At 37.4% G+C, this 24,931-nt stretch overlaps 1 protein-coding gene across 3 annotated transcripts in view; it reads right to left on the bottom strand.

The window, feature by feature from the left end:
• LOC126325538 (phenoloxidase 1-like) overlaps positions 1-24,931 on the bottom strand; it is a 279,076-nt gene that overhangs the window by 14,493 nt on the left and 239,652 nt on the right. For all 3 annotated transcript variants that reach the window (XM_049995249.1, XM_049995257.1, XM_049995260.1), the window contains 2 exons: positions 24,690-24,825; positions 5,802-6,025 (listed from right to left, as the gene is read on the bottom strand). In XM_049995249.1, coding sequence (XP_049851206.1) covers positions 5,802-6,025; positions 24,690-24,825 — 360 coding nt within the window. The remainder of the gene's footprint in view (positions 1-5,801; positions 6,026-24,689; positions 24,826-24,931) is intronic.

Here is a 24,931-nt window from a genome sequence, read left to right as displayed (position 1 = left end):
TATAGACCAGTATTCATATTATAAGATATGAGTACATTCCCAAGATACAAAATATAGTTGACTTTATGCACCATCAGAAACAATTAACATGGAGTCCAATGTTAACTATATTTTGTATCTTGGAAATATATTCGTATCTAGTAATATGACAACTGGTCTATAAGACCAGAAATATGTGATTTTGATGATAATGTGTTACAGGCAGGCCAGAGATATTTCAATATTTAAGCATGCACCTGAGAACTGCTACAAAACCAAAATCACGACTGTGTACAGCAAATGGATAATCAACTGTCAAATGGTGGAAATTTCTTTCAAAAACCAATAACAGTGTTTTGCCTGAGTACATGGTTTAGTTTAGTTTAGTTTAGTTATATTACTTGTTCCATGAATCATGAACACGATTCTTTCGTAATGATGTGGAACGTGTCAAAGTACACAAGATTCATTTATCTCAAATAATCATTTTTAGTCTTATATATGGTACAATTGTTAATGCTTACTGTATTTCTTTGGCCTATGTCTAAAATTTCATCTATGGAGTAAAAGGAGTTGTCATTCAGGAATTCCCTTAACTTACTTTTGAATGCCAATTGGTTGTCTGTCAGACTTTTGATATTGTTTGGCAATTGACCAAAAATGTTTGTGGCAGTATAATTCACCCCCTTTTGTGCCAATGTCAAATTCAATGAACGGTAGTGAAGGTCATCCTGTCTCCTAGTATTGTAGCTGTGGACTGTGCTATTAATTCTGAAGTGATCTGGGTTACTAACAACAAATTTCATTAGGCTGTATATATATTGTGAAGCTACTGGCAATATCCCTAATTCTTTAAATAATTGTCTACAAGATGATCTTGGATGAGCCCCAGACATTATTCTGATAACACGTTTTTGTGCAATAAATACCTTCTTTCTTAGTGATAAATTGCCCCAAAAGATGATTCTGTAAGAAAGCAATGAATGAAAATATGCATGGTAAGCTAACTTACTGATGTGCTTGTCTCCAAAATTTGCAATGACACTAATAGCATAGGTAGCATGGTGTCTCTGTGTTATTCAGTGGGATCACACATTTGATGCTGTTCATACCCCTTATGTATGTTACCAGGCCTGGTAACAACACCAAACATGAGCAGCACTTATGCACTCTGGTGGGCAATCTACCTGTCACAGAAACTTGCAACTCTTTATCATTTACATACCCACTGATAGTTTCTTTGTGTATAAAGTTGCACTGACATCCAACCATGTCTTCTCAGTGATTCACATTTTTTTGTAAGGCATTGTATATTTGCAGCCTCAACTATGGAGCCTGTATTCTTAGTCTTGATAGAAGGTGTCACACATATGCCTTTGTTGCAACTTATATTTGAAGGATTAGCTCTGTATTTGAGCCTTTTTTGTCAATGTTCAGCAGCACAAAGAATAATAATAACAATGATGATGATGATGATGATGAAAATCATGAAGCTGTTAATCACTGAGTATTATTTTCCATCTACAATTGCTTTTGTACAGTAGTGTATTCTGGTGAGATATTTATGCTGTTATCACTTATTACTCCCTGAACAAGCTAAAAATGTTCCAATAAACTGTCTTCACTGGAAGATATAGCAATGTTCCATTTCAAATTTATGAAACTGAACTGTTTGCTAGTACTTAACCTTTAGAAGTAAAAATATGTATCAGTGCCAATAGACACATATAAAAGAACATTACACTATCCTAACATTCAGAATTATAAGTTCCTTACTGGGGGAGGCTTCCCCATGAACCATGGACCTTGCCGTTGGTGGGGTGGCTTGCGTGCCTCAGCAATATAGATGGCCGTACTGTAGGTGCAACCACAACAGAGGGGTATCTGTTGAGAGGCCAAACAAATGTGTGGGTCCTGAAAAGGGGAAGCAGCCTTTTCAGTAGTTGCAGGGGCAACAGTCTGGAAGATTGACTGATCTGGCCTTGTAACATTAACCAAAATGGCCTTGCTGTTCTGGTACTGCGAATGGCTGAAAGCAAAGGGAAACTACAGCCGTAATTTTTCCCGAGGGCATGCAGCTTTACTGTATGATTAAATGATGATGGAGTCCTCTTGGGTAAAACGTTACAGAGGTAAAATAGTCCCCCATTCGGATCTCCGGGCAGGGACTACTCAAGAGGACGTCGTTATCAGGAGAAAGAAAACTGGCATTCTACGGATTGGAGTGTGGAATGTCAGATCCCTTAATCAGGCAGGTAGGTTAGACAATTTAAAAAGGGAAATGGATAGGTTAAAGTCAGATATAGTGGGAATTAGTGAAGTTCGGTGGCAGGAGGTTCAAATGGTTCAAATGGCCCTGAGCACTATGGGACTCAACTGCTGTGGTCATTAGTCCCCTAGAACTTAGAACTACTTAAACCTAACTAACCTAAGGACATCACACACATCCATGCCAGAGGCAGGATTTGAACCTGCGACCGTAGCCGTTGCACGGTTCCGGACTGCGCGCCTAGAACCACGAGACCACCACGGCCGACGGTGGCAGGAGGAACAAGACTTCTGGTCAAGTGACTACAGGGTTATAAACACAAAATCGAATAGGGGTAATGCAGGAGTAGGTTTAATAATGAATAGGAAAATTGGAATGCGGGTAAGCTACTACAAACACCATAGTGAACGCATTATTGTGGCCAAGATAGATACGGAGTCCACACCTACTACAGTAGTACAAATTTATATGCCAACTAGCTCTGGAGATGATGAAGAAATTGATGAAATGTATGATAAGATAAAAGAAATTATTCAGGTAGTGAAGGGAGAGGAAAATTTAATAGTCATGGGTGACTGGAATTCGTCAGTAGGAAAAGGGAGAGAAGGAAACATAGTAGGTGAATATGGATTGGGGGGAAAAAATGAAAGAGGAAGCCGTCTGGTAGAATTTTGCACAGAGCATAACTTAATCATAGCTAATACTTGGATCAGAGATTTAGGAATCAGGTTTTAAATTGTAAGACATTTCCAGGGGCAGATGTGGACTCTGACCACAATCTATTGGTTATGACCTGTAGATTAAAACTGAAGAAACTGCCAAAAGGTGGGAATTTAAGGAGATGGGACCTGGATAAACTAAAAGAACCAGAGGTTGTACAGAGTTTCAGGGAGAGCATAAGGGAACAATTGACAGGAATGGGGGAAAGAAATACAGTATAAGAAGAATGGGCAGCTTTGAGGGATGAAGTAGTAAGGCAGCAGAGGATCAAGTAGGTAAAAAGACGAGGGCTAATAGAAATCCTTGGGTAACAGAAGAAATATTGAATTTAATTGATGAAAGGAGAAAATATAAAAACATAGTAAATGAAGCAGTCAAAAAGGATACCAACATCTCAAAAATGAGATTGACAGGAAGTGCAAAATGGCTAAGCAGGCATGGCTAGAGGACAAATGTAAGGATGTAGAGGCTTATCTCACAAGGGGTGAGATAGATACTGCCTACAGGAAAATTAAAGAGACCTTTGGAGAGAAGAGAACCACTTGTATGAATATCAAGAGCTCAGACAGAAACCCAGTTCTAAGCAAAGAAGGGAAGGCAGAAAGCTGGAAGGAGTATATGGAGGGTTTATACATTGGTGATGTACTTGAGGACAATATTATGGAAATGGAAGAGGATGTAGATGAAGACGAAATGGGAGATAAGATACTGCATGAAGAGTTCGACCGGGCACTGAAAGACCTGAGTCAAAACAAGGCCCCGGGAGTAGACATTCCATTACAACTACTGATGGCCTTGGGAGAGCCAGTCATGACAAAACTCTACCATCTGGTGATTAAGATGTATGAGACAGGCGAAATACCCTCAGACTTCAAGAAGAATATGATGCTTTCTATCCCAAAGAAAGCAGGTGCTGACAGATGTGAAAATTACCGAACTATCAGTTTAATAAGTCACAGCTGCAAAATACTAACGCGAATTCTTTACAGACAAATGGAAAAACTGGTAGAAGTGGACCTCGGGGAAGATCAGTTTGGATTCCGTAGAATTGTTGGAACACGTGAGGCAATACTAACCTTACGACTTATCTTAGAAGAAAGATTAAGAAAAGGCAAACCTATGTTTCTAGCATTTGTAGATTTAGAGAAAGCTTTTGACAATGTTAATTGGAATACTCTCTTTCAAATTCTGAAGGTGGCAGGGGTAAAATACATCAGCGTAAGGCTATTTACAATTTGTACAGAAACCACATGGCAGTTATAAGAGTCGAGGGACATGAAAGGGAAACAGTGGTTGGGAAGGGAGTGAGACAGGGTTTTAGCCTCTCCCCAATGTTATTCAATCTGTATATTGAGCAAGCAGTAAAGAAAACAAAAGAAATATTTGGAGTAGGTATTAAAATTCATGGAGAAGAAATAAAAACTTTGAGGTTCGCCGATGACATTGTAATTCTGTCAGAGACAGCCAAAGGACTTAGAAGAGCAGTTGAACAGAATGGACAGTGTCTTGAAAGGAGGATATAAGATGAACATCAACAAAAGCAAAACGAGGGTAATGGAACGCAGTCAAATTAAATCGGGTGATGCTGAGGGAATTAGATTAGGAAATGAGACACTTAAAGTAGTAAAGGAGTTTTGCTATTTAGGGAGTAAAATAACTGATGATGGTCGAAGTAGAGAGGATATAAAATGTAGACTGGCAATGGCAAGGAAATCTTTTCTGAAGAAGAGAAATTTGTTAACATAGAGTATAGGTTTAATTGTCAGGAAGTCGTTTCTGAAAGTATTTGTATGGAGTGTAGCCTTGTATGGAAGTGAAACATGGACGATAACTAGTTTGGACAAGAAGAGAATAGAAGCTTTCGAAATGTGGTGCTACAGAAGAATACTGAAGATTAGATGGGTAGATCACATAACTAATGAGGAAGTATTGAATAGAATTGGGGAGAAGAGGAGTTTGTGGCACAACTTGAAAAAAAGAAGGGACCGATTGGTAGGACATGTTTTGAGGCATCAAGGGATCACAAATTTAGCATTGGAGGGCAGCGTGGAGGGTAAAAATCGTAGAGGGAGACCAAGAGATGAATACACTAAGCAGATTCAGAAGGATGTAGGTTGCAGTAAGTACTGGGAGATGAAGAAGCTTGCACAGGATAGAGTAGCATGCAGAGCTGCATCAAACCAGTCTCAGGACTGAAGACCACAACAACAACAACAACAACTGGGGGAGGAGAGAGTGATATTGAGATCAGATTAAAAAGGAGGGGTAGGTAACTCAGACCTTAGGATAAGGACCCATAGGTGTTTCCTAAAGCTGTTATAGTGTCATATATGTGTATAAGTGTTTATTGGTAGTGTTAAATATTTCATCTCCTGGCGATAAGTAAGGGCTGTAATTCTGTCTTATATTTTTGTAGTATTTGTCAGTATTTTTTCTGTTTGATATGAATATCCCATTTTGCTGTAGCTATTTCTGTCCACTTGCATGACTGGGTATATCATGCTTTATCATGTCTGTGACATTATCTTTCTTCATCATAATGATAATGTAAGTGACAGTCTGAGCACATTATAATTAGTATTACTGTTTAATGAAGGTACTTTGATCCATAGAATAGATGTTTTCATTATTTCAACAAGTGTCTGTACCTAATTTATCTGAAAATTAGCAATTTATTTGTATCAAAATCATTCTATTTTTTATGCAATTTTTATGTTTTCCTATAATTTCTTCAGCTTTGATTCCTCCTGAGATGTAAATGTGATGGGAGTAAATACATTACTAATATTATTATTTAATTGTGGTTTCTTACTGTTTGATTGTCAATACGTACCCTGTCCATAGTGTAATCAGATACCATCACAAACAGATCTGCTGGAAGTCCATCAGTGTTGCCTTTTGGAATAAGCATGTGGTCTGGCCATCCACAACCACAATAGTTGAATTCAGCTTGATTTGCTGGATCAGGATTGGTTAAGTTACGGAATGTACGTTCGAATGGTATGGTAACAGAAGACTGGTTTGAACTTCTTTGAAATACATTACGGCCTGGTCTCACTGAAAAGATTCAAAACATATGTATGTATTGAAATTCTTTGGATCCATATAAAGAAAGTTGCATTTATACTCGACATATCACCAATTCCTGATTACTATCTCTGTCAGTACTGAACAAATATCTGAGTTTTGTTCAATGTTTAGTCTCTTTAAAACTTGCTCACTATGTTCCTTCCATATCAGTTTAGTCTACATTTGAAAAATTTAAAAAATTGTTAACATGATAAATAATTATTTTTCTTTCTGAAGGATGCTAGTCTCATCCTTAAAATCAGTACTGAAAGATACCAGATATGTACAAGCTATGCTTAGCATAAAAGGACTGGAAGAAATAAGAACATTTCACTGTTGGCCCTACCACTAGATGCTGCTTTGGCACTGTTTCCAAGACATAAAATAAAGTGGCTAGTATTTTAATTAAAATTGGGGTTTCAATGTGAGTGTGAGAACTAGAAACATATTAATCATATAATTTATTATAAAATGCAAGAGTGATCCTATGTTCCTATGTAATTTAAGAAAAAAACTGAAGTGAAGTACACACACTATTTGCAGTGAAAAAAAAAATGGCATCTGACTATATCCATCCATAACAATTTCAAGCAAGACCTTCGTGTTGATTTATAGAAAACACAATTATCTAAGAACATACATTGATGAGCCAAAACATTATGACTATGTTCTTGATAGTGTGTCAATCCAACTCAGGAACACATCTCAGCAGCAGTTCCATACGGCATAGATTCAACAAGTCTTTGGTATGCTTCCAGAGGTACATGGCACCAGATGTCAATGAAAATCCCATAAATTACAGGCTGGTAGTTTTTGGGATGAAGTCGGCTACTGATAAGTGCTCCAGATGTTTTCCATTGTGTTCATATCAGGCAAATTTAGTGTCCAAGACATCAAAGTCAGTTCACTGTTACACACTTCAACCCTCTGTGACACAATTCTCGCCTTGTGAAACAGGTTGTTATCATGCTGGAAGTTACCACCCCTGTCAAGGTATACATCAGGCATGAAGGGATGTATGTGGTCGACAGTAATGTTTGCCTTTCACCAATTTATTGCAAATTTGACAGCTATTTTTTACCCATCTTCAACTTACCTTGTTTATACATAATTCTTTCACATTTTGGTGCATTTGCTTTTCACCTAATTGAGATAATCAGCTTTTACTGCCATCTCCTAGATTACTTTATTTGCCATACACAGTATTTTACATTTTCTCCAATGATTTCCTCTTTCAGTTCTCGCTGTTTTTAAATGTTTTTCTCTTTTCATGACTTACCCCATCAATTTTTTTTCTTTGCCAAACATTTTTTCGTATCATACAGGCCACTTCTCTGGCAAGAAATTCTCAGCCACTCATTACCTCTCCTTAACATTTGTCTGTTCTCACACTTTTCATAAAAAAAATTCTGATTTTTCCAATACTTTTCTTTGCTTTTCTTCCATTTTTCTTTCTTTTCCCACCCTCTGCTTCTCTGTTTTTGCCACTCTCAACATCCCTAACACTTCAAACACTCCTCTCTCACCATGATCAATCCCAACACATACTACATCCACTCTTTTCGAAAACATGCTTTTCACTACCAAAACTAAGGTCCCACATACTGTTTCTTGAAACCTGCTTCTTCCTTGATGTTACACCCAAAGGCCTAACACTGAAAGTCTCTGTTTTTGGATGTAATTCTACTCTACACAAGCCTCTTTTACAGTTTCAAACACAGAAATCTCCTGTGCTCACACAACTAATCTGTGACCTATCTGCCTCCACTGCCAATTTATACTCCACCAGACTTCTCTCCTTGCATATAATCCTGCAGTTACCTGCCCCTCATGTTTGCTTGGATGATATCTGCCAAGCCAACTTCAAACAGCAACAACATGCTAGACTTCACCTCAAAAAGCTATCCCACCTTCTTCTAAGCTACCTCAACAGCGGTGTTTCCCTTCCTGTCTCTTTGCTATTTCCTAAATAGTCACACCATCAACCACCACTCCTCTCCTACAAACCAAGCTTGGCCAACCTCCTTAACTTCCCCAAGCCTACACCACTGCCTCCCAGACCAATAATAATTCATTATCATAAGAACCAGTCACAATAGTACACTGTTCTGAACCCCTCATCTAAAGCACTCTCTCCTCCTGAATTATCTGTGTTATGTAAGGGTCTCACTTAAACCTGCATTTAAACATTACACTTTGGTGAATGACCTACTTTCTTTCATGTGTTTTGTCAACTGGAAACATTACTTTGCAATACAGTCCCAAAACCTTCCAACAGCAAATGTCTGGGAGGTAGTGGTGTAGGCTTGGGGAAGTTAAGGAGGTTGGCCAAGATTGGTTTGTAGGAGAGGAGTGGTGGTTGAACAGTTCTGACCATGATCCCAACTTCGTCCACCACCATTACCTCACAATCATCCTTTAGAAGCCTTCTAAGAATTTCCCATACCCAGCACTGCTTCACAATCTTTTCTCAGGTCCCTACAACATGACCCTAATCTGTCCTTTGCAGCACTCCTGTCTTTTCATTTCTTTAAAGCTGATGACTCCATCATCTTCCTCCCAGCACTGTAATACTTGACTGACAGGAGTATGTAAATGAAGGTCTACATCAGCTGTATGACACCTATACATGCAGCATCTGCCATCAATATCTCATCATTATGATTCGAGTTGACCTGCAGTTCCTCCTTGAAACCTCAGGCCCCTCACAAGGCTTAACACCTCAGTCAATAGAACTTCTCACCCAACCCAAACCAGTAGTTAGCACACTGGACTCGCATTCGTGAGGACGATGGTTCAATCCCGTCTCCAGCCATCCTGATTTAGGTTTTCCGTGATTTCCCTAAATTGCTTCAGGCAAATGCCGGGATGGTTCCTTTGAAAGGGCACGGCCGATTTCCTTCCCAATCCTTCCCTAACCTGAGCTTGCGCTCTGTCCCTAATGACCTCGTTGTTGACGGGACATTAAACACTAACCACCACCACCACCACCAACCCAAACCTTGCACCTCCAACTTTTATTTTCTTCCTAAGATCCACAAATCCAGTCATCCTGGCTGTCCTATAGTTGCTGACTTCAAAGCATCCACTGAACATGTATCTGCCTCAGTTGATCAACACCTGAAACCCATAGTACAATGACTCCCCTCCTGCATCAAAGATACCAACCATTTCCTAGATCATCTGAAATCTGTGCCCATCCCACTTGCACCACACATCTTGCTTGTCACTACTGATGTCACCTCCCTCTATACCAATGTCCCCCATGTACATGGTCTGTCTGGTGCTGATCATTTCCTCAGTGAGTGCTCACCTGTTTCCAGACTTTATACTTACCAACAAGTACTTCATCTTTGAGTGGTAGATGTACAAACAGATCACAGGTATGGCCATGGGAACTGGGATGGCTCCTTCCTATGCTAACCTTTTCCTGGGTCACATGGAGGGGGCTCTCCTGTGATCCATAAGCCTTCAGCCCCTGGTTTGGTTTAGATACACTGACGACATCTTTTCCATATGGAATTTTGGTGAGGCTGCCTTGTTGAAATTCCTGCATTCTCCCAGTTAAATTTCACATGGGCCTATTCTGAATCCCATGCCACTCTCCTTGATGTTGATCTCATCCTCACTGAAGGTCAGCTATCCCTTCCATGTCAAATTTTTCCTTCCATACAGCCTTTGAGGGGAATGTATTTCTTCAGATGCAGACTCTTTACACCCGTACACCACCATTCTCACCTCAGCCTTCGCTGGGCATAATAACTGCACCAACCCATTTCAAAAGAAAACTTCCTGGACCATCACATCCAGTCCTGGTACTGCTGATCCATCCAAAAAACAACTGAAGATTACACCACTTTTTGCTCAGTATTATCCTAGCCTTGAATTTATTAATCAAATGAGGTCCATTCTGTCACATATTTTGCCCACCAAACCTAGAATAGCTTTTTGTCGCCTTCCAATGTCTCCAATACCTTTGTCAGACCCTATGCTCCTTCTGCACTCATCTCCCTACCCTATGGCTCCTACCTGCCCTATGAACCCTCCTGCCACCCCTGTAATTGGCAAAACTATTACTATGAAAGGGACAGCCACCTGTGAAATGACACATTTCATATACTAGCTATTAAATAAACACTGTTCGGCCTTTTACATGAGAATGGCTCCAGCAAGTTATTAGTTAGGATGAATAGGGACAGGCAGAGGGTGTATACTAGCAACACACAAGATCCTGTTGCAGAGAATGCTCTAAACCTCAGGCCCTTCATGAGGCCTAACACCTCAATTCACAAAACTTGTCTATAGTGTGACAATTGTGACCCTGATGCCTGTTTCACCACACATGTAATCTGGACTTCCCTCAGACACCTGTTCCTCAGAACTCTGCAGGTGGAAACTGGCGCTACAACATGTCCTCAATTCTCACCACCAACCTTGCCTTAATTTAGGTTAATTTCTTTGGTCTCTGAATTTTTTCCCAGTAACTATTTCTTTCCTCTGTTTTAGTTTCCTACATCTTTCATTTTCTGATCTGTCTATTTTTCACCATCCCCCTCCCACCTCTATCACACACATATAATGAAACTTAGCTTTTCATTCTTATTAACTCATGCATTAATGTCTGATTTCCATATTACCCTTTCTTGCACCTTTAAGCTCTCAGGTTCCCAAATCTTACTCAGAACAGCCCCCAACAATCAGACTTTGTTTCATTCTCATCCTGTCTGGTAAGTCTACCCTAATCTGGGGTTGTGATTGGCTTTTCCAAACTCTATCCCATTTTCTAAATCTCACCAGTCCTTTTCCTTCACCCCTCTTCCTTCCCCTTTAACACTTCTGCCAGAAGAAGGAGCCAGTGGCTACGAAAGCTCGCATACGTAATACCTTTTGTATGTGTGTTTTCCTGCTGCTGTTTGGTGAGTAGATTTTTTATCTATCGAACTACATCTTGTATGGAATATAACAATATTATGAAAAACTCATCATATAGTGGAGATGCTGAGTTGCAGATAGGCACAAAAAAAGACTGTCACAAATAAAGCTTTCAGCCAGTAAGGTCTTCATCAAAAATGGATCACACACACACACATATACACACACACACACACACACACACACACACACACACACATAACCACACACGTGCGGGCGCATGCGCAAACACAGTTCACACACACAACTGCACTCTCAGGCAACTGAAGCCATACTGCGAGCAGCAGCACCAGTGCATGATGGTAGTGGCAACTGGGTGGGGTAAGGAGGAGGTTTAGTAGGGTGGGGGAGGGATAGTAGGGTAAGGGTGGCAGACAGTGAAGTGCTCATGGGGAGCTCAGAGGGAAGAGGTGAAGAGAGGGTAGAGCAGTGTAATGTTCCCTGGCAGCACACACACTATTAATAAAATGAAATGACACACAGAACTGCTGAACTCGAGTGTGCACATTTGCAAATGCTTAACAACAACTGTGGCATGCCTGTTAGGAATGTGTACGGTAATGAGAACACTATGTACAGTTCATACCAACAAAAAAGCAATTCGTATGTACTGTAATTGTTTAACAAAAAATATTATTTAATTTTGTGTAAAGGACGTTGGTTTTTATTGTAATATTTTCTGTAATAATATTCTCGATGTATTTATGATTGTAATATTTCTACACTCATAATGTAATTACGAAATATGTTAATATCTGCGATGAAAAAATGCAAAATATAGCCACAGAGGAAAATAATGCTGTAAGAGTACAAAGAGATATTCATTATCAGCAATACTATAAAAAGCACTACATAATGTGCATTCTTTGTTGTCTGCCTCGAGAGCTGAGAGAGAGAGAGGAACCTGTGACGTAGCATTATATGAATGAGTAGACTTCTTTTGTCTGTATCTGTCTTTAGCCGCCATTAGAGGAGAAATTACAAAGGTGTGTAATTTTATTTATCGTTATTATTTAATTGTTATTGTTTAATTGTTTAATTGTTATTGTTATTATTTAATTATTCTAAATACATTATAATTTATCAAAATTGTGTATTACTAACGTAAATTAGCTTGCCCATGTCATCTATAATATTTCTTTAAGGAATTTTCTGCATTTTTAGCGATTATCGTTGGTGTTGCTGGGCTGTGCGGCGACCAAATGATTTGCAGTGATGGCACATTAAAAAATTGTTCCGCTATAAAATTAACCAAACCCATAAATTGGGAGCAGGTAAAATTAGGAGTGAATTACGAAATATTTTTCTTTTACAGCGATCCTGAGGCTGACTGAACTTATTACTGGTTTTACATTTGTGCATTCATAGGCGGATAATTAACATTGAATTTGTTAGTCTTTTGGTTCTTTCAATTTCTAAAGCAAATAACTTAAACATATAGTGAAGTGTGTTTTGTCAATGATAATTAAACGTTCAGGTCGGCTTGGCAATATTTAACCATTTTATGCTAACAGAGACAGTCTTGTGTTCCATAGCTAATGCCGGGAAAGAATTCAGTAAATATTTAAAAACCCACTGCATTTAGAAAATGTGTGCCATGGCCAAAATACATAAAGAAATTTAATTTAAATAATTTTCAAAGTCATAAATGTTATTAATCAGTTAGTCTGAATTTATCAGTGTGAGAGGGTTGCTAAAGTTCATGTAATTTTTAATGTGCTTAATTCTGCCTAAATGAATTTTTATTGCCACACATAAAAAAAGGGGTTCTACAACAAAGTTTGTACTGAAAGAGTAAATAACAAGAATATTTAAAACCATTTATTACCCATTTTCATCCATTCATTTCACATAATAAATAATTTTTTTTTCTCATTAAAGCAGCTATGTGCATTCGGGATGTTAGACAAATGGCAGGGGAGAGTTGAGGTATTCCTCCGTCCACCAAACCTACACAATGTACTCATTCATCCCTACACAACCCCCACCCCCAACTCCTTGCCTCATGACTCAGGCCCCTGTAATAGACCTAGATGCAAGAACTGTCCCATACATCATCCCACCACCAACTACTCCAGTCTGGTCACAAACACCGCCTATCCCATCAAAGTCAGTGCTACCTGTGAAACCAGTCATGTTATCTACAAGCTAAGCTGCAACCACTGAGCTGCCTTCTATGTGGGCATGACAATCAACAAGCTGTCTGTCCGCATGAATGGCCACCGACAAATGGTTACCCAGAAACAAGTGGACCACCCTGCTGCTGAGCATGCTGCCAAACATGACATCCTTCATTTCAATGACTGCTTCACAGTCTGTGGATCCTTCCCACCAACACTAGCTTTTCTGAATCGTGCACATGGGAACTTTCCATGCAATATGTCCTATGTTCCCATAACCCTTCTGTTCTCAACCTTCAATAGTCACTGTCCTCACCCATCAATCCCCTTCCCTGTTCCCATTCCAGCACTACATGTCCCTCATTCCACCATCACACACAGTCTTTTTACTTCTCTCCTTTTCCACCAACAGCCTCTCCCCCCCCCCCCCCCCCCCCCCATATGTCTAATCTCTCAATTGCACATAGCTGCGCTACCCTCTCTCCACCTCATCCCTGCTTGCTACCCAGCAGCTCTTCACTGTCTACCACCCCTGCCTTACTATCCCTCCCCCTCTCCACCCCAGCTGCCTACTTACTCCACCCAGTCACATCATGCACTGGTGCTGCTGTTCACAGTGTGGCTTCAGTTGCCTGAGACTGCAGTCATTTGACTAAGGTCTTACTGGCCAAAAGTTTTATTTGTGACAGTCTTTTTGTTGTGCCTATTTGTGGCTCAGCATCTCTGCTATATGGTGAGTAGCAACTTTCCTTTTCATAATTAAATATCTTGAAATATTTTGTAATGCAGCTTTTTCTGGAACATGCTATATGCTTCTATTGACGCATCTCATCTTCTGCAATAGTGCTTGACTCTTAATAGGTCATCTTCAGACCATTTCCATAGTAACTGCATCAGTTACATATCATTCTGAATATAATAACTTATGCCATTTTGTACATTATAATGGTATATAAAATGAAGCTAGTCAAAAGTTACAGGATGACAGTTTATGGGTTTAACCAACATGTAGAAGAACTGAAGGTTTCATTTTAAAAACAAAAACTAGCCATAAGAAAAATGAATTGCTGAAACCAAAACTGTCCAAAAGACATAATAGGAAATTTTGTATCCACTTCTGCCTTGACTGCCATAAAACCTTACATATATTTAAAGAAATAAATATTGAGAGAAAAACTGTCAACCTGTAGACATAAACTTCATAACTCACAGTGTATTATGTGGTGAAACTACTTCATACAAGTGTTAGTCACTTTTTTCCCTTTCTTATAGGACATGAAAAATAAGTAAGACAATTGCCTTTAAGCTTAAATATGGTGTTTCACCATGCTATGTCTTATAATTTTATTATTGCCCCTATGTGAAACACATTATATATGCATTAGAATAGTTTTCATTACATCAGCAATATTGATTCTGTAATTTGATCACTAGTATTTGGCCATTAAAGTATTGCAGTTTTCATGCAGTTCTCATTCAGATTCAAAGAGAATCTATGTAACTGTACCATCCTTGTCAAACTAGACCTGTAGGTGTAAGTGCCTGTACATATCAATTATATTTCGTTGTTGTTCTTAAATAGTAATACCAGGACATGTCCAGTATCCTTATAAAACTGATCTACAGATGAAAAAAACTACTACTACTGCTGCTATTAGTGTATACTGACCTCCAAAAATTAGAAATTTTTGTTATCAGTTCAAAGTGGTAAATGTTATTAGTCAGTTATCATCTTTCAGGAATCCAAAAGGACTGAATCATAATATTCACCATCTAACAACTTCACCTTTAGTTCATTGTTTTTTTCACAACATTTAAAACTGATAAATCAAATTACTGAATACAGTATTCATGAGTAGGTATATTTTTTCACAATATTTGTCACACTGAAGCTTAATTTTAAATCTAGTACCCTATTTGTATTATCAGCAATGGAAAACAACAGTATTCTGTTTAATTCAGTGTTAATCATTTGGTTAGTTATTTTATGTATCGTGCATCATAATTACGACCTTCTGCTGTGGTGTGAAAGAAGTCGGTTTTACAATTATGATACACTTTCTCAGTGAAATAATAACTACATGCTGACCATTTACATGATTATCCTAAGCTACCTCCCACTCGCTTTTTTAATTCAGTGATTAATACTCAACTGTGTCTGATCTCTTTCTCTAACTTAAAGAAACACACACACACACACACATACAAAAATCATATGTCATATTACTACACATTAAAAATTCTTCTATAGAATAGGAGGTGATGTCAAGCAGGTATATACCAGTTTGTGTTTGTAGTTAATTATATTATCTATTAATTTCTTTACACCCTGGTTAATGATTCACATGCATGAATACCTCACTTCCCAGTCCTCAACAACTGGTCTTCCCTTCTCATACTGTCCAGTAAGTCTCCGCTAAACTTCGGTTATGAGTGACTTTTCAGAACTCTCCTCATTTCCTACACCTCACCAGTCCTATTATTTCACCCTCTTCTTTCCCCTTCAACCCTTAACCCAGAAGAAGAAGAAGAAGGCACTGGCTCCAAAAGCTTGCAAATTTAAATACCTTTGTATGTGTATTCTCCTGCTACCATTTGGTGGGTAGATTTTTTTTAATCTATCCAATTACATTATATTTTCAAAAATTAATTATTTTCATTGATATATCGCTCCTTTCTTTGCCATGGTAGAGCTAAGTGATGGGTAGTATAAGTCATACCTCCCTCCAGTACCATATTATATGAATAAATTTCATTGCTGTTTTCAAACTGAAATTGGTTGATGATAACAAACATAAAGGAGTAAAAGTACTGTGATGCTGTTGTTAGTATACCCAATGGAATGAAACCACAATGATTTTTGGTATGGGTTCAATGCTCCATTTCCTGTGTGTGATATGTAACCCTCTGATATTTGATACCAATTACTTTATTTAATAAGATTTGTTTCAGCCATCTTTTCTTGATGTTTGGTGACATGGACCTGCTAGGCAGTTCCACCCAATCACACTCTAGCAATCTTCATAGAACTTCATCTCTTTATGTGTGGATGGGTGCTGAAAGAGAACTTCAATTTTCCTCCAAGCTACTTGAATAACATAAACAACTGAATTTTAAACTTTCTATATTCACACCTTCTTTTAAAACAACACAATCTCATATACTCCCATAGTGCTCAGAGCCATTTGAGCCAATCTCATATACTAAGTGTGTTGACAGGATATCTTATACATAAATGGCTAGTGGAAGAGCAACGCAAGAAGTATATTTTACATAAGACAATTCAACATCATATGTCATTGGTTCCACTTCGGCTATGACCTCTCCTTGTTTTTCACTGTTTTCTAAAAACCTTCAAAGTATGACACCAAGTAACAAGCAGCCCCAAAACAGCATGTGGAGACACCCATTCACCATACTGAATTGTAAAAGTGATCGGTTCAAGACATTTCTCCACCAGCACATATCATAATAGTATCTCCCACAACGGGGTGTCCCCATTGGTCACAAATATCTTTCATGATCAAGAAAGCTTGGAAGTGGGGCATGCCATCCTAAGACTCTCATGTCACACTTCACGTCCCCCCTGCTAAAAGCTGCTGGTTGCTGGAGGTTATTCCTTAGGTTATTTGGAGCAAAAAATGTAAATTCAGTAATGTGATCAGATCTATAATTAAGGATCTACAACAGAGTTCCAAAACATGCCACAGTGTATGGAGTGCTACACTTGCGTTCACAGGACACACGATCAGTCTTAGGTAGACAAGTGCAGTGGATAGTACATTAGCATAACAACCATGTTGTTGCTACTGCAGTCACTGTTTATTGTTGCTATCTCCTGTCTCCTGTACACAGTATACTTTGTGATGCACTACAAGTTTTCATTGCAGGAGTATGGACAGATGGTGTACATTTTGGGCTTCTGTGATGATAATGTGAAAGCTGCTGTTGCTGAATATCACTGTTTTATTCTAATTTTAGGATTCCAAGTGCCCAAAACATTTAGTGGAACATATAGAACATTGATAGAAATTGGTACTCTTCCCGGTATTTGTATTCACTCTGAAAGACATCGTGATATTCAGGAAGAGGAAAACATTCTTAATTCAGTAGAGTGCAGTCCTCATTCAAGTACAAGATGCCCAGCTACCCGATTGAATGTTTCTCAATCTAAGGCATGTAGGATTCTCCATGAGAATGGATGGTATCCTTTTCATGTGCACAAAGTTCACCTTTTAGAGCCACATGATTGTACCAACCAATTGCACTTTTGTAACTGGTTAAATGAAAATCAGCAGCTCTATTGCTTCCTAATGTTCAGTGATGAGGCAATCTTTACAACAGATGGCATCAACAACATGTATAACATGCATGTCTGGGTAGTGACTGTTTGCTATCGCTGAACCTAATAGAACAATTTTGCTTAAAGAAATTTTCACTGGGCTCTCCATTCTAAATCTTTTCTCACACATTCACATTTGAGGAGTTTCACATTTCCTAAAACAATCTTATGTAAATAAACTAACTTCACCACTGAGTTCAGAAACAAAAATAAAGCAACTAAACTATTCTGCTTAATATGACAAATGAATTATTTGAAAAAATTCAAAATATTTGAACTGCATCTTTGAGCAATGAAATGTTAACTTATATTAATTTTGTAGGAAAGTTCTAGTAGAATGCAACTGGAAGAATTTTTGCTCCTTTTGACCAAAACTTCCAACTAATTCTCTGAAACCTAGCTTCCAATATCAAAGATACTAACAACTTCCTTCACCAAGACTCCACCATTTCCACTCCTTCAGGAACCATACTCATCACTGTGTATGACATCTTCCTCTACACCAACATCCCTCATGCCCATGGCCTTTTTGCAATAGAACACTACCTCTCCCAATGTTCTTCAGACTCCAAACCAACTACCTCACTTCTTATACACCCTACCAACTATCTCCTGGCATATATTATTAAATTCAAAATTATAGTTTATAAATTGTAAACTTCAATATTCTTTGCCTGGCCTATTCAGAAGGTTAATCTATGTAACAGTCTGAAACAGTCTTATATTAGGGATTGTATGATTATTCAATGTTGAATAATCTGTGTTTTAATATTTTATCCAAACATTTGCACACAAGTCTTCAAATAGGCACACTGGTCAGTGCCACAGTCATTCAACAGTAAGTCAGAGTTATCTTCAGCCAGTGTTTCTGCTTAGCCAGTGTAGAGTCAGTCAGTTCCAAGCCATTGTAAAGTACAGTGAGTCTTTACTGAACGCTCAGGGATGGGGTCCATAGAATCACTGTTCTAGTTAATCATGTTTAAACAATGTTGACACTCATGTAATCTAGTTTAGACTCATTGAAGTCTATGTAGGATGCACACTTAAATGAATTATGAAATCTACAAGCTGATCTGTATATTATTTTGAAAATACATGTTTGTTGGCTGAACTTTGTCCACAGCTCATGGTCGTGCAGTAGCGTTCTCGCTTCCAGCGCCCGGGTTCCAGGGTTCAATTCCTGGTGGGGTCAGGGATTTTCTCTGCCTCGTGATGACTGGGTGTTGTGTGATGTCCTTAGGTTAGTTAGGTGTAAGTAGTTCTAAGTTCTAGGGAACTGATGACTGTAGATGTTAAGTCCCATAGTGCTCAGAGCCATTTGAACCATTTCAATGAACTTTAAAACATCTAAAATGTCACTTTGGTTATTTAAAATTTCTTGATGCATATATTTATTAATCACCTGCACAAGAGAGAAGACACTGATCAAGGCACTTTAAGACACATAATCTTGCAGACTGTCATTAATTACAGCTTAAGTATTCATTAAAGTATTAATAGCACCTCCTTTTGTGACAAAGCAAGCTTTGATAATTTTATTTCACCTCTTGTTTTGTCATAATTGATTTTCTGATTTATTTTGACTATTCCTAGTTAATACTTTCATTATAGAGTGAAATCAGTTACTGTTTTGTAACTTAAATTCTATTGTTGACATATAAACAAATATAAATTCTGTACAAATTATAAACATTTGGAAGAACAACTAATAGTGTTCTTAAAGGATCTATTTGGCTCTATTCGAAGACATGTTAGCAAAGCCAGCCCTTAATTAATTCCACAGTAATTAACAGTTTTGTCAAAAGTATTGTTTGCACATTGATATCTCTTAATTACATCATTTAAACAAATAATTTGGCCTAACCCTTGTAGCAGAAGAAACTGTTAAAAGGAATGAATTTTTCCTTGTATTTAGTTAATGTAATGAGTTCAGCTTTAATTGTAATTTTTGTGAATTAAATATCAAACAATGTGTAGTTTCAGTGTTTATTATTGTGAGGATATATAAGGGCCCGATTTTTGGTCTTGAAACAGCAGTCCATGGTCGAGTTTCAGATGTGGAACCCGTATTGGTCAGATCAACAACAATGCATCAACTAACTGTGAAATAAGTCTTACACCAATAGGCCAGGTTTTAAAACAATGATAGTGTCTGTTCAACATATTTGAAAGACTGTGATATGTATGGTTAGGTTTTTACTGCTTGTAGATGTGAACTATTTTAGCAGTATGTGGATGTTTGCCTGCAACCTATTATCGATGCTTATCAAGAGTTAAACAATAGTTAACCAGCTACAGAACTGTGTACTAATTGGGGGGGAGGGGGGGTTGTGAACAGTGAAAGTAAAGAATTGTGAAACACATCTGTTGGCTACATCATTTAAAGTAGTCAGTGTTGAACTTCACCCCCCCCCCCCCCCCCCCCCCACACACACACACACACACACACATTTTTCAGCCAGTATCACAATGCAGTACGTTGACACTGAGGACAATCAACAATGGAATAAAGCAGGCAAACATAACACTTTGAATATCTTGCTTAAGAAGATTGCAGTACAGGATTAGACCGCATTCGACATAAGAAAATATGCCATCCATTATATTTTGATACTGGAAAAACTTTTAGAAACAATTAAACAAGAAACTGCTGATTTAAATAAAAGTAGTGCTAAAATTGATAGCAACAGTGAAGTTATTAAACAAATAAATGTCGAAATATAAAAAATTAATACTAAATTTTCTGAAGCAAATGTAGTAACGTGCTAGAAAACTCAAGGATTATAGAATTGTGTCAGGAAAAGATTGAAGAAAGTCAGTGAATAACCGAATTAAACAACATAATGTTCAATCTAAGGGCTGAAATGGAATCTGAAATCAGTAATCAGTGCAATTTATTTTAGACATGAAGCAGGTGAACAATTCAAAGAAGTGAAAATTGACTTGAAACAACTCCAGAAGTCAACCAAGCAGGAATTTGCATGTCTTCAAGAACAAGTTTCAAACACTTGCATACAAATAAGTGTACTGGACTATTCAACAAATCAGATAAGCTATTTCTCTTACACTGCCCTTTAACAGTATTGGAAGAATGTGTGATTGATGTAGTAGAGAAAAAAATTACATGAAAGAACTGATTTATCTATAAATTCACCTCATTCAACAGGAAACTGAGAAAACAAGGAAGAAATTTAGGAAAATTTAGGAGGAACTGGAAAAGATTAGAGAAGATGTTACAAAGACAAATAATTACTTGAGGAATTTTGAGTAGAATCAGGAACATATTTAACCAAACAATTTCTGAAAATTTCAAATCTATGGGTGAGACTCGCCCTTCTTATTTTATTACAGCTTTCTGAAAATCGTTACAAAAACAATGGGATGACACAAAATAAAGTACATTATGTCCACAGTTATTTGGAGTGGGATGCAGTGAGAGTGGAGAACTGCACACTAGGAACAATTTGAAGTCATATGATGACCACGAGGAAAAATTTTAAAAGAAATGTTTGTCATCTAGTGAACCAGAGCTGGAGGAGTTTTAAGAAGTATACACAGTGACACTTGACAAGCTGAAAATATTTAGATGTCCTGATAGATGAAAGTCAACTAGTACACCATTTATCTTACCAGATCAGAAAATAAATTTGATACTACAGTTGGCAAAATATAAATGAACTGTTAACGTTCACAAATGATCTGGATACCTTAAATAAAGATGTGGAAGATTACCCAGAGATAGATGGTCCCAGAATGGACAACTATAAGGATAACAGTACCATTCTACATTTTAATATGAGGATGAAAGTTGTTATTAAAAACTAGTGAGGCAGCCTGGTGGTGGGGTGAATAGATTGTGGAACAGTCAGTTTGTGGAGTGCGTCAGGTAAATATACAGCCAGGATGGTAGTAGGGGACAAATGATGGAAAACACCGCATGTTCTGGAGATGAGCCAACATCAGAATATAATGGAAGAACTGTAGGCCCCAAGTTAGGGAAATAATGGGAAAGTAACCTCTTCAGAATATGGACATCATAAACATATTTACTACACACATAATGACTTACAGAACTGTAAAAATAGAATAGAAATATTAATGGGGAAAACAATTTTTCATTGAAATCTTTTGAAGAATATAAAATGTTTGGACTTATATATACTTTAAGGGATTATTAAAACAGTAAATAAAGTAGATGTGCCTCACTTGCTTCCAGCATGCCAGTGTTGCTCACAAATTAGAAAGACAGTCCTCCACTTGCAATAATATATTTTTTTAAAGCCACTCAAGATCTTTTAAATAATGAACAACATTGTCTTTCATAAGAAATCAAACCAAGTTGGGTTAACATATAACAATAAGTTGTCAACACCTGCTTTCTTTGGGATTGGAATTATTATATTCTTCTTGAAGTCTGAGGGTATTTCGCCTGTCTCATACATCTTGCTCACCAGATGGTAGAGTTTTGAAATGACTGGCTCTCCCAAGGCCGTCAGTAGTTCCAATGGAATTTTGTCTACTATGGGGGCCTTGTTTTGACTCAGGTCTTTCAGTGCTCTGTCAGACTCTTCACGCAGTATCGTATCTCCCATTTCATCTTCATCTACATCCTCTTCCATTTCCATAATATTGTCCTCAAGTACATTGCCCTTGTATAGACCCTCTATATACTCCTTCCACCTTTCTGCTTTCCCTTCTTTGCTTAGAACTGGGTTTCCATCTGAGCTCTTGATGTTCATACAAGTGGTTCTCTTATCTCCAAAGGTCTCTTTAATTTTCGTGTAGGCAGTATCTATCTTACCCCTAGTGAGATAAAGCCTCTACAACCTTACATTTGTCCTCTAGCCATCACTGCTTAGCCATTTTGCACTTCCTGTTGATCTCATTTTTGAGACGTTTGTATTCCTTTTTGCCTGCTTCATTTACTGCATATTTATATTTTCTCCTTTCATCACTTAAATTCAATATTTCTTCTGTTACCCAAGGATTTCTACTAGCCCTCGTCAGTTGTTGCCTTATGCTCTCCCTGAAACTCTGTACAACCTCTGGTTCTTTCAGTTTATCCAGGTCTCATCTCCTTAAATTCCCACCTTTTTGCAGTTTCTTCAGTTTTAATCTACAGATCATAACTAATAGATTGTGGTCAGAGTCCACATCTGCACCTGTAAATGTCTTACAATTTAAAACCTGGTTCCTAAATCTCTGTCTTACCGTTATATAATCTATCTGATACCTTTTAGTATCTCCAGGGTTCTTCCATGTATACAACCTTCTTTTGGAGAGGTATAAATAGTTACCATGTACAACTTATGTGTGGTTTAGGTTAGCTAATTGTAAAGTTAATAAATAAAACACATTGTATGCAATTCAGAGCATGGAAAAAAATATCCTGCTCCCAAGAAGCTAGCAATATTGTTTCAAGAAGCAGCCTATGTTTAGCAGAATATTAGAGGAAATGTGCTACAGAATACTCAGGAATGTAGGTTTTGACTTGAGATAGAATGAGGGTATATACCATTTCCAGTTATATTTGAAAGTTGTAAACAAGCAGTGAAGTTTTACTTCTTTTTCAAGAGCAAATGGTGTCCCCACTTACGTACAAGGATAATTCTATCAAGAAAGGAGGCCTTATGCCTATTTAAATCCAAAGGGATGGATACAGGATACAGATATATTATATGGGCACTGCCTCTGAAGGTCTGTTATATCTCATGGCTAATTATGGAAGATACATAATGAATCACAGCCTTTGTAATATGGGTGGCATGCATCTTGCACGATCCCTTACCACAGGATGATAGTTGATTTGGAGCCACCAAAAAAGAATAACTACAGTCATCTGTTACTTTTGTAAAGCATACATTTTCTTATTTTCACATGTTCTCCAAGGACATCTAAGGATGAAATAAGTCTTCCACATGTAGCAGACATCACCAAAATTAAAAGGTCTCTAGTGATGTGGCTATAGAGGCTCCATAAACCATAGCAGTCTGGTATGGAGGAGCACTGAATTCCTGATGTACATTAATGTTAAAGGAATAGACTGAAGTATTAGTTAGTCAGTACAATTTTGAAGATTGATTGTCATTTATATTCCATTTTTGATTTTCCATTGTTTTATTGTCATTTTGTGACATAATGAAATGTAATCAACAATACAATTTAAATGATTAACTACCATACCTTGAAGTTGTTTTATTTTTAATGAAAGGAGAATAGTAAAGATGGCACTGTTGATTATATGTAGACTGTAACTGTATATTGCAAGAAATGAAGTACAATTTCACAATCATAGAACAATCATAGAATGTTGCATTTCAAATGAGCAAACAACCACAGTTATACACAGGAAAAAGGACAACACTGAGGCTGTTTATAAGCTGAACTATTTATTGTACTCTTAGTCCACAGATTTACAAATGAACCTCTTCAGATGGAATGGACAAGAGATAGTTGCAAGATAAATATTTCGGTTGGTATATGAGGCTTGGATCAAATAGTGCAATGAGCACTATGTGCAAAGGAGATGTGTTCAAATTTGAATCCCTGTCTGACACACAATTTTGTTACTCTGCCAAAGAACAACAATAATATTTCATCACATTTCTGCAATTCCTGCATGAAACATGCATATACACCAAAAATAATGTTCTCATTTATAATGGTTTACTCATTATACAATGTTTAATAGAATGATCAAGTTGCTTGACAACATCTCTCTTTCTAAAAGCTTCTTTAGACCTTTGAGTTCTCCAATTTGCCTCCAAAAAGTTGTGAAGCTAGTTCTTTTAAGTTGCTTTGTACTGATCAAATTAAAAACTAACAATACGTGGTTAAATTATTTGTTTGGAGCAGCACATCAAGCATGTTATTCACAGTCCTGAAATTCTTCAGTAATGGAGAGTATAGTCCTCAATTTTTTTTACTAAATTACTCCAACAGTCATGAAATAAGACATATTGAGACAGGCCATAAGCAACATTAAGTAAACGGTTCAAAAACAAAGGAGCATATCATATGTGATTCTTTTTCTGTGATACTGAATGACAGAAACGAAAATGATTTCAAATTTTGAGCATCATGTGTTTCAAATTTTTTTTGTTTTTAATTTGTTTAGTACAGTTTTTGATTGAGGTAATTAGTTTGCTTTTAGTTGATTAGCAAGAAAACTTTTGTTATACCCTATATCAATAGTGCTGTAAATTGTTAGCTATTAATAAATGTTTAAGTAACAATAGTGATCACAAGTAGTACTTACACTGGACTGTGAACTTATCCAACTCTATGAAGAGGTGCCTCTGATCACGTAACAGCATAGGTCTTCTGCGCTCATCAAATTTTGGAGCCAAAAATATTCTCATAGTACCCATTCGAGTGGGTCCAGAATTGTCCACCTAAGTTTAAATTTATTTTAATTATTTTGTTGACTCTAATACTCATTTTTCAATTATATAAAAAACAAATATTTAAACTATATTAATGTTTAACTGAGTTTTAGTT

The sequence above is a fragment of the Schistocerca gregaria genome, chromosome 2, assembly GCF_023897955.1.
Source record: "Schistocerca gregaria isolate iqSchGreg1 chromosome 2, iqSchGreg1.2, whole genome shotgun sequence".
NCBI classification, from domain to species: Eukaryota; Metazoa; Arthropoda; class Insecta; order Orthoptera; family Acrididae; genus Schistocerca; species Schistocerca gregaria.
The sequence above is the reverse complement of the archived record's forward strand: the minus strand, read 5'-3'. Positions and strand labels throughout refer to the sequence as shown.